The following is a 12,205-nucleotide window of genomic DNA, read 5'->3' as shown; positions in this document are numbered from 1 at the left end:
CGTCGGATCGTGGGCTGTTACCGACTCGGACGTGGGTTCAGCCCACGTCTCTCCACCCGGTCACCTATTTAAGCAGGGCTAACGCCAACCCTAGCCGTCACGAGAATCAGATCACATCTGCCTCACACGCTCGTTCCCTTACTGCTGCTACCGCCGGCGACTCCATCCCGTCCGCTGCGTACACGGTCGAGGGAGAGCAGGCCTCCGAAACCCCACCTCTCCGGTTCCTGTACGGGGCAGAGGGGCGATTAGGTTTTTAGGGAGCGATCACGCGACTGCTCGCCTCCGTTCGTGTACTTCCTCTACGTCCACGTCGTCTCCGCCATCACCATGTCCACCGACGTCGACCGTGCTGTCACCGAGAAGGCCGAGGCCGACAAGAAGGCCGCCGAGGACGCTGCTGCTGCCGCCACCGCCGCGGGGGCTTCTGCAAGGCCTACTGGAGGGTACAACGCGCTTATCCCTCTCCTGATTACTTCCGTCTTAGCAGTACTAGCATCATGTGTAGATTTGTCTACTGTTTGCGTAGTACGTGTTCGTTTAGATCTATATCAGTATGTAGATAATTCTGTCAATGCCATGCTAGTCATCTATTTATAGATTAAATTAGTCGAAAAATTGCCTATTTACTCAGCACTATTTTCCAGGAGGTCAGTTAGAAATGACCCGAGTTGCTTATTAAGGAGGTGTGTTTGAGGGGGTGTTTGGTTAGAGGGACTTATTAGAGACTTAGAACTTATAAGTTTCTTTAAGTCCCATCTAAACCAAACATGAGGGACTTATAGGGATTTAAATTGGTCATTTGGGACTTATGAAATAAGACTCTCAAGGAAAGACTTATAGGGACTTATAGTTGTAATATGGTCTTTTAGGCCATGTTAAGTCCTAGAAACCAAACAGGTAGGAACTTTTTAGAGACTTAGGACTTATAAGTTGGGACTAAAAAAGTCCTAACAGGGCGTGAGCCTCTGAGGGGACAACGCCATAGCCATACGTCAACAAAAATCTCTTACTGTAGGATACAGATAATCAACAGACATGAAAAATGGCGGAATTATGCATAATCAACGTACATAAATGGAGAAGGTGCTTTAAACGTGCCTACGTGAACAGAGCTATGACTACATGAGGTTGCACGGCGCAGGGATGAAGGACAGCAAGCTGTTCTCGTTGTCGTAGAGCACGTGGAAGTTGGCGTGCTGGAAGCTGCCGATGATGGAGCCGTCGTCGGACGGCGCCATCGCCAGGCACAGGTTCCCGGTGCTGCCGTCGATCAGCATGTAGTTCTCCAGCGGCAGCTCCATGTCCGCCCCTTCGAAGTGGAACACGAGCTCCGGCATCGACACCACCTTCCGCGGAGGCGGTGGCCACTTGAAGCACGTGCTGAGGTCGTCCGGCGACGTGACGTTCGCCAGGGGCAGCCCGACCTGCGCCACGAACGCCTCGTGCACCAGGTCGTACGCGGGCTGAGCCAGGTACGTGATCGTGGAGCCGGAGTCGATGATGACCCCGCCGGTGCCGTCCTCCTCGTTGATGGCGAACACCCACGGCTCGACGTGCAGCGGGTCGCCGCCGACGCTGATGTCCGTCATGTTCAGGTAGTACATGGTGGGCAGCGCCGGGTTGATGATGAACGGCGTGGACTGCACCGGCCCGCTGTCACTCGTGCTGGTGCTGTTGAGCGTGGCGTAGGCGCCGAAGTAGAGCCGGCTCGGCACCGGCGACATGAACGAGGTGAGGCAGTAGGAGAACCTGGGCGCTCCGAGCTGGCTCACCAGGGACAGCGACCCCCGCCCGAAGCCGACCATGCCGGAGCCGTTGAAGAGCGACCCCGCGTTAAGGTTACCGCACCCAAAGGCGATGCTCGGCACGGTGACCCACGTCCCGTTAGTGCCGAACGTGAAGGTCTCGTTGGCGAGCACCCCGGCGGTGTTGGCGCTGTCGCCGTAGAAGTACTGGTAGACGCACGTGTTCTGGTAGCAGAGCGGGTAGTAGAGGGCGTTGCACATCGGGGAGGAGCAGGACAGCTTGGCGTACGAGCTGGATTTCGTCGGGTCGAAGTAGGGCGTGGGCTGGTCGACGCAGAGCATGCACGGCGCGCACTGCGTCCAGATGAGGTCGCTGCCGGTGTCAAGGATAGCCGAGTAGTACCGCGGCGGCGTGCCGATGGCCATGCTCATCAGGTACTCGCCCTGGCTGGCCTGCACCAGGATGCGGGCCGCGGTGATCGCGTCCGCGGCCGTGGCCAGCGACTGCAGCGCGCCCACGCGGGACCTGCTCCGGCGCACCGCGCGGGAGAGCAGCTGCGCGTCGGTGTACCCCGCGCCGGCGTCGATGTGGGTGAGCGTGGCCTGGAAGCCGAAGCCGTCGTCTGAATGCGCGGCCGAGGAAAGGAGCAGCGGAAGCAGGACGAGCAATACCGCCGCGATGCTTGCCATTTTGGAGCACGCCACGCGACTGTGATGGGGATGTAGTGAGCGTGAAGGCTTCTTGGATCAGTGTTATATACCGCAGTGCGCATGCACATGCGTATGAGTAGCTCGACACTGACTCCGGAGGAATCAAGGGCCTGTGCATAGTGCTGCGAATTAAGAAAGCTAACGTAGAGCAGGGAATTACGGTGATCCGGTCATGGAGCAGAGAACTTTTTGGGCATGGAAAAGATGGCACTTGCTTGCAGACTGCAATGATGCAATGCACCGCGGTAAAAATACGAGGATACTCCGGGTGTTTCCTCCGTTGAGTCGACGCTAGCTAGCGTGGGAGGTATAGAGATCTGCGATGGTGCGCATATAGAACTTGAATCAGTGTGGGCAACCGTACAAAATTCGGAGGTGAGCGAGGTGCGTCGATCTAACGGAGAGGGCGTGCGAGGCCCGAGCCATTTGCAACGGCAACGGGTGCCTCCGGGATCGGTATTCCGTCGGAGCCAGCAACGGGGCACGCGACGGGCGCCGCAGTTTGAACATAATTCAATCGCGTTTGCGTCACCCGAATTCTGCGCGGATTTTTGATATCTGCCCCTCGGATGCTGGAGCCCGCGCGTAACGGGCACGGCAGCTCGCAACTTGGCTTTGCTTGGGTCGGCGTTCGTGCAATGCCGTATTGCCATGTGGAAGCACAAGCAGTTTTGAATTGACCAGAGGTGCGCATATCGACTGTGTATACAGGTGTCTGGATACACAACGTACGCATAAAGTTTCAGGGGCATGTCTGGTTTTGGGATGGAATTCCAGCCCTCTTGGCTCGGATCGTTTGAGCTCGTTGTCAAGGATCGTTTGAGCTCGTTAAGATAACGAATTAGTTCTAACTTGGCTCGATGACGGCGTCGTTTGGGCGTTGCTCCTTTTCTCAAGACGTTGCTGTTGAAGATTCTTGTCAATGTGTTGTCATGAGTTGGTTGATGCGGATGGTCTTGGTTCTATTTTGTCGATCACTGTTTTGACCGTTTTTGAAACATTTTTTCCTCACCTACAAATAACTTTGGTCTTATGACTTTGCTAGTCGCCGATGCTTTCGCGTGTGTATTATGTTGGTTGTGTGTATTCCAACTATGTATGATGTGTATTCATTGTATCATGTATCCTCTCAATGCTTCGTTTTAAGCCAATAAAATTCACCGTCCTTCGAAAAAGGTCAACTTGACCCTTTAAGAGTCCACATTCCAAATTGGTTATTTCATTTAATAACTTATTAAAATTGCTATAAATGGTGAAAATAACTATAATTTTTTGAAAAACAAGCATAAAACCCTCACACTCTACATTTTGTGATGCACACAGCCATATATTTGTTGGGGAACTTCGCATGGGAAACAAAAATTTTCCTACGCGCACGAAGACCTATCATGGTGATGTCCATCTACGAGAGGGGATGAGTGATCTACGTACCCTTGTAGACCGTACAACAGAAGCGTTAGAGAACGCGGTTGATGTAGTGGAACGTCCTCACGTCCCTCGATTCGTCCCGCGAACAATCCCGCGATCAGTCCCACGATCTAGTACCGAACGGACGGCACCTCCGCGTTCAGCACACGTACAGCTCGATGATGATCTCGGCCTTCTTGATCCAGCAAGAGAGACGGAGAGGTAGAAGAGTTCTCCGGTAGCGTGACGGTGCTCCGGAGGTTGGTGATGACCTTGTCTCAGCAGGGCTCCGCCCGAGCTCCGCAGAAACGCGATCTAGAGGAAAAACCGTGGAGGTATGTGGTCGGGTTGCCGTGGAAAGTCGTCTCAAATCAGCCCTAAAACCTCCGTATATATAGGTGGGAGGGAGGGGACCTTGCCTTGGGGCTCAAGGAGCCCCAAGGGGGTCGGCCGAGTCCAAGGGGGAGGACTCTCCCCCCCCCCCAAACCGAGTTGGACTAGGTTTGGTGGGAGGGAGTCCCCGTTCCTTCCCACCTCCTCCTTTTTTTTCTTTCTCTCTTGATTTTCTTCTCCTTGGCGCATAGGGCACTTGTGGGCTGTCCCACCAGCCCACTAAGGGCTGGTGTGGCTCCCCCAATGCCTATGGGCTTCCCCGGGGTGGGTTGCCCCCCCCGGTGAACTCCCGGAACCCATTCGTCATTCCCGGTACATTCCCGGTAACTCCGAGAATCTTCCGGTAATCAAATGAGGTCATCCTATATATCAATCTTCGTTTCCGGACCATTCCGGAAACCCTCGTGACGTCCGTGATCTCATCCGGGACTCCGAACAACATTCGGTAACCAACCATATAACTCAAATACGCATAAAACAACGTCGAACCTTAAGTGTGCAGACCCTGCGGGTTCGAGAACTATGTAGACATGACCCGAGAGACTCCTGGATGCCCATATTGGATCCTACATATTCTACGAAGATCTTATCGTTTGAACCTCAGTGCCAAGGATTCGTATAATCCCGTATGTCATTCCCTTTGTCCTTCGGTATGTTACTTGCCCGAGATTCGATCGTCAGTATCCGCATACCTATTTCAATTTCGTTTACCGGCAAGTCTCTTTACTCGTTCCGTAATACAAGATCCCGCAACTTATACTAAGTTACATTGCTTGCAAGGCTTGTGTGTGATGTTGTATTACCGAGTGGGCCCCGAGATACCTCTCCGTCACACGGAGTGACAAATCCCAGTCTTGATCCATACTAACTCAACTAACACCTTCGGAGATACCTGTAGAGCACCTTTATAGTCACCCAGTTACGTTGCGACGTTTGATACACACAAAGCATTCCTCCGGTGTCAGTGAGTTATATGATCTCATGGTCATAGGAACAAATACTTGACACGCAGAAAACAGTAGCAACAAAAAGACACGATCAACATGCTACGTCTATTAGTTTGGGTCTAGTCCATCACATGATTCTCCTAATGATGTGATCCCGTTATCAAGTGACAACACTTGCCTATGGCCAGGAAACCTTGACCATCTTTGATCAATGAGCTAGTCAACTAGAGGCTTACTAGGGACAGTGTTTTGTCTATGTATCCACACAAGTATTGTGTTTCCAATCAATACAATTATAGCATGGATAATAAACGATTATCATGAACTAAGAAATATAATAATAACTAATTTATTATTGCCTCTAGGGCATATTTCCAACAATATTACCATAGTTGATGTAAGACAATGAGGTCAAAAAGTGAACAAATGAAGTACATAACATAGTCAACTATGCTAGAACCATTACAAGATAAAATAGTTGTTGAAATACAGATGTGATTTAAGCCCATTACTAATTTTAGAAAGGAAAAAAAACTTAAATGTCCATGTAGGTGTCATGATTAGGTGGTGTGAAGTTTAGAACCACCCTGACGATTTTGGGCCTCCTTAAAAAGATTCTCTTTCACAAGCTATTGTAGAATGAGAAGAGAAGTGATTTTCACGTGTTCCCTCCTCTGTTGCTCGCAACTCCATTCCTCTCCTCTAACATGCGTGTGTCGTGTTCCATGAACAAGTCGTGGTTAGACCTATCACTAGTAGAAAAAATGCCTTTAGTCCCGGTTCGGTTGGATCATTAGTCCCGGTTCGACAACCGGGACTAATGCTAGCCCCGGTTCGGCCCCGAACCGAGGCTAATGGCCTTCCGCGTGGCGGGGCTGGGAGTGAGGGGGGGGGGGTATTAGTCCCGGTTCGTATTACGAACCGGGGCTATTTCGTTGCTGTTTTTTTGGAGCAATTTTTGGGTTTAGGGTTTTGCACTAAATTGGATGGGCTATTTTGCTGCCCCCTATTTTCCCATTTATTTGTTACGTATATATTACACATTGTCACGAAATATAGTACACCATCTCATCGGTCGTGCTTTGTCGAACATATTTACAAAATGTAGACACGAGTTGCATGCACATATATGCATCTTTTTACACTATATCATTTCATATCATTTCTGTCGAATGGCAATAGTATTCTAATCGGTCATCTAACAACTCATCATCATCTTAATCATATACCAAAGTTATCATATTATACACATAAAATAAAATAGAGAAACATCATAATATATAGTCATCATATGCATCCATCCTAATCGATCATGTCAAGTAATAATATAAACCAGAATAATTTGTCTCTCATAAGACCTAGTCCTCGTTCTTAGATATAATATCATAAAATAGAATAATACCTATGTCTCCATGATGAATCAGAGAGATCCAACGGTCTCCAACTTGTGGGTTGCGAACCTTCTTTATTTCTCTCCATGCTTCAATTTGGAGCCTTTTTGATCTTGATTTGGGGTTACTCGAGTATGGAGCATCGAACTCAGCCCTCAGCGGGCTTCTAATTATCATTTGACCTTCTGGGAGCATCATCGGAGGCACTACATCATGTGGCAGTTGTTGTTAAAGAACATAATAATAACCTAGTTAGCAATGTAATCAACACCATCTATACAATAGTAGAGCGTACTTAATTAGGAAACTCTTACCAAGATATTTCGGCAAATGTCATCCGGCCTCAACCTATGCACTAGTGGCATGTAAAATTTATAAGTTTGACCAATTCCAAAATTATACGGGAAGGTATCCCTAGAAACCAGAACACCAGCAACAAGAAAGTGGAGAAGAACATCCTTCTCCTCCCAAGTTAGATGTGATCCATACGTGTAGTGTGTCATGTCAATTAATTTTCGTAATTTAGTCGCATCAACGAAATAAGCTATAAATTATAATTTAACAAATTTAGTATATGGCTGAACACCAACTATGTCTAAATATAAATGCAAATTACTTGACAAATATGGTTGAGAAACTAACATGGAGGTAAAACAGGAAGCATATCATCGACAACCACCCAAATGTCGATGTTGCCTGACATATTATCTTCAGGACGAAGATCGAAGGTTATTTCCATACCCTCCTGAAATCCATATGCCTTGCAAAGATCTTCCCACTTTGGGCACCCAAATTCTGTTTGAAAAACTGAATTAAATACTTTGATATCAAATGTGTGACCATGTATAGTCCTCAGGTTAGCACTCCTCGTCTCAATTCTCTCGTGGTCTTCGAAACTGAGCCTCTTCAACACATATCTTCTTGCATGATGATTCCGTGTGACAACAGAACCTCCCCTGCAATGACACCAGAAGAATGCTGCTAGCACTCCCCGGCTACGGAACTAGAAGAATGTTGTTGACGGCCCACCAGCGCGTGGGATCGCAACAATTTTCGAGGGTAGAATATTCGACTCAATTTGTTGATACGCCTACAAGAGGTCAGAGGATACTCTCAAGTATTAGCAGCTGAATGTGTCAGATACAACCACACCTGAAAGATTAGTATCTGCAAGCAAAGAGTCGGCAACAAAGTAGTATGATAACAACGGTGTCAGAAACGATCTGTTGATGGCAGACTATTCCTAACTGTCGTATCAGTGGCGCCAGAAGTTGCCCTTGACGAAAATTGTCTGTTCCCGTCAACGACAAGCGAATCAAAATTGTAGCAGGTAGCAGCAGTGTAACGAGCAATAGCAGTGGCAAGGAATAGCAGTAGTGACAGCAGTAGCAAGTAGCAACATTAGCAAGCGACAACAGCAGCAAGTAACAGTAGTGGCAGAAGAGCAAGTAACAATAGCAGCAACAGTAGTAACAGCAGCAGAGCAAAACAAGTAACAGCAGCAGCGGGACAAACTCGTAGGCAATGGGTCGGTGTTTCATTTGGATGATATTCATCATGCAACAGTTATAACACGGAGAGATATGTGGCTAGCTCCCGTTCGTCAATGTGATGTAGGCATGCATTCCGTGTGTCGTCATACGTGCTTGGGGAAAAGAACTTGCATGACATCTATTGTCCATCCCCCCCGTGGCAGCGGGGTCCAAAAGGATACTACGGGATATTAAGGTTCTCCTTTTAATAAAGAACCGGAACAACGCATTAGCACTTGGTGAACACATGAACTCCTCAAACTATGATCATCACCGGGAGAGGTTCCGGTTATTGTCACTCCGGGGTTGCCGGGTCATAACACATAGTAGGTAACTACAACTTGCAAGATCGGATCTAAAACACACATATATTGGTGACAACATAATAATTTCAGATCTTAAATCATGGCACTCGGGCCCTAATGACAAGCATTAAGCATGGCAAAGTAGTAGCAACATCAATCTCAGAACATAATGGATACTAGGGATCAATCCCCGTCAAAACTAACTCGATTACAAGATAGATCTCATCCTACTCATCACCGCCCAGCGAGCCTACGAATAGATTACTCACGAACGATGAAGAGCTTCATGGAATTGGAGAGGGAAGAAGGTTGATGATGACGATGGCGACGATTTCCCCTCTCCGGAGCCCAAAATGGACTCCAGATCTGTCCTCCAGATGAATAACAGGATGTGGCGGCGCCTCCGTATCGCAAACGCGACGAAATCTTCTCTTTTGATTTTTTTCTGGGCAAAAGTGAATTCATAGAGCTGAGTTTGGGGGCGGCAGAGCCACGTGGGCCCCACAAGCTTGGTTGCCACGGCCAGGGGGGTGGTCGCGGCAACAGGGCTTGTGGCCCACTGGCCCACCCCCTCTGGTGGATCTTTGCGCAGGTATTTTTCATATTTTCCAGAAAAATTCTCCGTAAATTTTCAGGACGTTCCGAGAACTTTCATTTCTGCACAAAAACAACACCATGGCAATTCTGCTGAAAACATCATTAGTCCGGGTTAGTTCCATTCAAATCATGCAAATTAGAGTCCAAAACAAGGGCAAAGAGTTTGGAAAAGTAGATACGATGTCGATGTATCAACTCCCCCAAGCTTAAAACCTTGCTTGTCCTCAAGCAACTCAGTTCACAAACTGAAAGAGAAAGAAAAACTTTGACAAACTCTATTTGATTTTGTTGTTGCAACTATGTCTAACTCATAACCAGAATTTCAGCAAGATCACAAGTTAACCACATAAGCAAGTGACACAAAGGTCTCACGGTAAAGTAATATCAATGGCATAACCAGCCAGCGAGCAAATAATAATGAGTTTCAGATACCAACAATTCAATCAAAACAAGCATGAAGCAATATGAATAGGTGGTATCTTGCTAGCTCTTTCTGAGACTGCAAAACATAAATGCAGAGCACTTTCAAAGATCAAGGGCTGACTAAACATTGTAATTCATAGCAACGAAGATCTAGTCATAGTCATACTCAATATCAATCAAAAGCAAAGAATAAAAATGACAGAGGTGCTCTCTAATTGGTGCTTATAAGAAGAGGATGACTCAACAAGAAAATAAATAGACAGACCCTTCGCAGAGGGAAGCTCTGATTTGCAGAGGTGCCAGAGCTCAAGCTTTGAAAACAGAGAAAATAATTTTGGGTGGCATGCTTTCATTGTCAATGCAATGACCAAGAGTTCTCAATATCGTCCACGTTACTCATGCTATAGGCGGTTCCCAAACAGAAAAGTAAAGTTTTAACTCCCCCACCACCAATCAATCACACTCCACGGCTAGCCGAATCCTCGGGTACCATCCATACTAACATCAATCCAGGGGGAGTCTTGTTTTACAGTTATGTTTTCGATTTAAGTGTGGAACTGGGCATTCCAATTACCGGCCCCTTTCTCGTGAATGACAGTGAATAAACGCATGTCGAGGATAACACGCCTAACATGGAAGATATCAATAGCCCCCTGTCACCACATGAGCGGTTCGGGCATGCAAAACAGATTATTTCTTGAAGGTTTAGAGAATGGCACATGCAAATTTACTTGGAACGGCAAGTAAATACCGCAAATAGGTAGGTATGGTGGACTCTCATGGAAAAACTTTTTGGGTTTATGGAAGTGGATGCACAAGCAGTATTCCGCTTAGTACAAGTGAAGGCTAGCAAAAGACTGGGAAGCGACCAACTAGAGAGCGACAACGGTCATCAAGATGCAATGAGTTTGACTAACATTGAATGCAAGCATGAACAGGATATAAATCACCATGAACACGAAAATCATAGAGGCTATGTTGATTTTGTTTCAACTACATGCATGAACATGCGCCAAGTCAAGCCGCTTGAAACATTCAAAGGAGAATACCATCCTATCATACTACATCATAGTCATCTCAAAATCTATGTTCGCATTCAAGACAAACCATTATAAGCTCCTAGCTAAATAAGCATGGCATCAGAAACTATGATCTCTAAGTTGTCATTGCAAACATGGTTCTCTCACAACAAAACTGAATCTAGGACAAGCTAGTCATATTTACAAAAACAAAATAGATAGAGTTCATACCAGCTTTTCCAGTCTCAGTCACTTCATCGTATATCATCATTATTGCCTTTCACTTGCACGATCAAACGATGTGAACAATAATAAGCGTGCTAGTGCATTGGACTAAGCTGAATCTGCAGGCAAACACAAAGGAGAAGACAAAGTAATATGGCTCTTTGAAAGCTAAACAGGTATGCATACAAGAGCCACTAAACATTGTAACCAATATCTTCTACCTTGAACCAAAGAAAAACAAAACTATTTACACGGGAAAGCTCCCAACAAGCAAAAGAAGAAGAAAAAAATCTTTTTGGGTTTTCTCAAAAGGACACAAAACAAGAAAATAAGAAAATGAAAATAAAAAGCATGGATAATACAGTGACAAAGTGTGAACACCGACGAACAAAGTAAAAGCATAAGCATGAATGTAAGGTTGGTGAGAACACGTACTCCCCCAAGCTTAGGCTTTTGGCCTAGCTTGATCTACTCCCAAGGACGGTCCTGGCGAAATCCAAAATCATAATCGAGGTTATACGGGAGCGCTGCAGCCACTGCCTGAATAGCTGCCTCACGAAGATGAGCAGCCGTCGCCTCCCTCTCGTACTCCTCTGCCTCTCCTATGGTTATGTAGTATCTCCGTTTAACCTGAAAGTCAAAGAAAGCAGGAGCAGGAAGGGTAATATGGAAGACACGCTGCCAGTTAAATATCAATCGGTATAGGAGGGATTCATCATCCCTCCCAAGAAACTGGTAGCGTGTCAAAGCGGCGCGGTCAAGGAAAGTTGTATGGAGCGGGGGATCTCCTGCGCGGATGGGTACTCCAAGAAAATTTGCTATGCGAGTGGCATAGATGCCGCCAAAGAAATCTCCCTCAATAGCGTTTTTATTCAGCCTCCTTGCTATAATAGCTCCCATGTTGAAGATTTTTTCACCCGTAACTGCGCTCTTAAGGATACTAAGGTCGGAAGCGCATATGTGACAATGTTCAACCTTACCGTTAATGCATCTACCTATGAAGAGGGCAAAGTAGTGCAAGGCAGGGAAATGAATGCTTCCTATGGTAGCTTGCGTGATGTCTCTAGTTTCTCCAACAGATATACTAGAGAAAAAAAATCTCTAACCAAAGATTTAGCAGGATCTTTAAGATTACCCCCAGCGGGTATTTTGCAAATCCTATTGAAATCCTCCAAATCCATGGCATAGGATTTATCATACAAGTCAAACAGTATGGATGAGTCACGACCAACTGAAAATTTAAATCTACGCATGAAAGAGGCAGTGATCATAGCATACTGTTCACATTTATCTGAGAGGAATTCTTCTAACCCTGCATTGCGGACAAGTGTATCAAACTCATCCTTGAAGCCTACTTCGATCATGAACTCATCGGAAGGCCATTCACATGGTTGTACCGGTGCGTCCCTTAGTTGATAAGGATCGGGCTCCCGAAAAGAAAGACGGGGACCCTTCTTACTTGAGGAACCACCATGAAACTTCCTCCTAAACATAATTTCTCTTTGCT

General features: G+C 46.7%; 1 protein-coding gene across 1 annotated transcript; it reads right to left on the bottom strand.

Annotated features, from left to right (window-relative positions):
- Positions 1-991: 991 nt before the first annotated feature.
- Positions 992-2,522, bottom strand: LOC123397867 (aspartic proteinase nepenthesin-1-like). Its single transcript, XM_045092388.1, has one exon. The coding sequence runs from the start codon at positions 2,436-2,438 to the stop codon at positions 1,122-1,124; it is 1,317 nt and encodes a 438-aa protein (XP_044948323.1). The 5' UTR covers positions 2,439-2,522; the 3' UTR covers positions 992-1,121.
- Between the last annotated feature and the right edge of the window lie 9,683 nt (positions 2,523-12,205).

Source organism: Hordeum vulgare, chromosome 5H (genome assembly GCF_904849725.1).
Source record: "Hordeum vulgare subsp. vulgare chromosome 5H, MorexV3_pseudomolecules_assembly, whole genome shotgun sequence".
Classification (NCBI taxonomy): domain Eukaryota; kingdom Viridiplantae; phylum Streptophyta; class Magnoliopsida; order Poales; family Poaceae; genus Hordeum; species Hordeum vulgare.
Note: the sequence above shows the minus strand (reverse complement) of the source record. Positions and strands in the feature narration are given on the sequence as shown.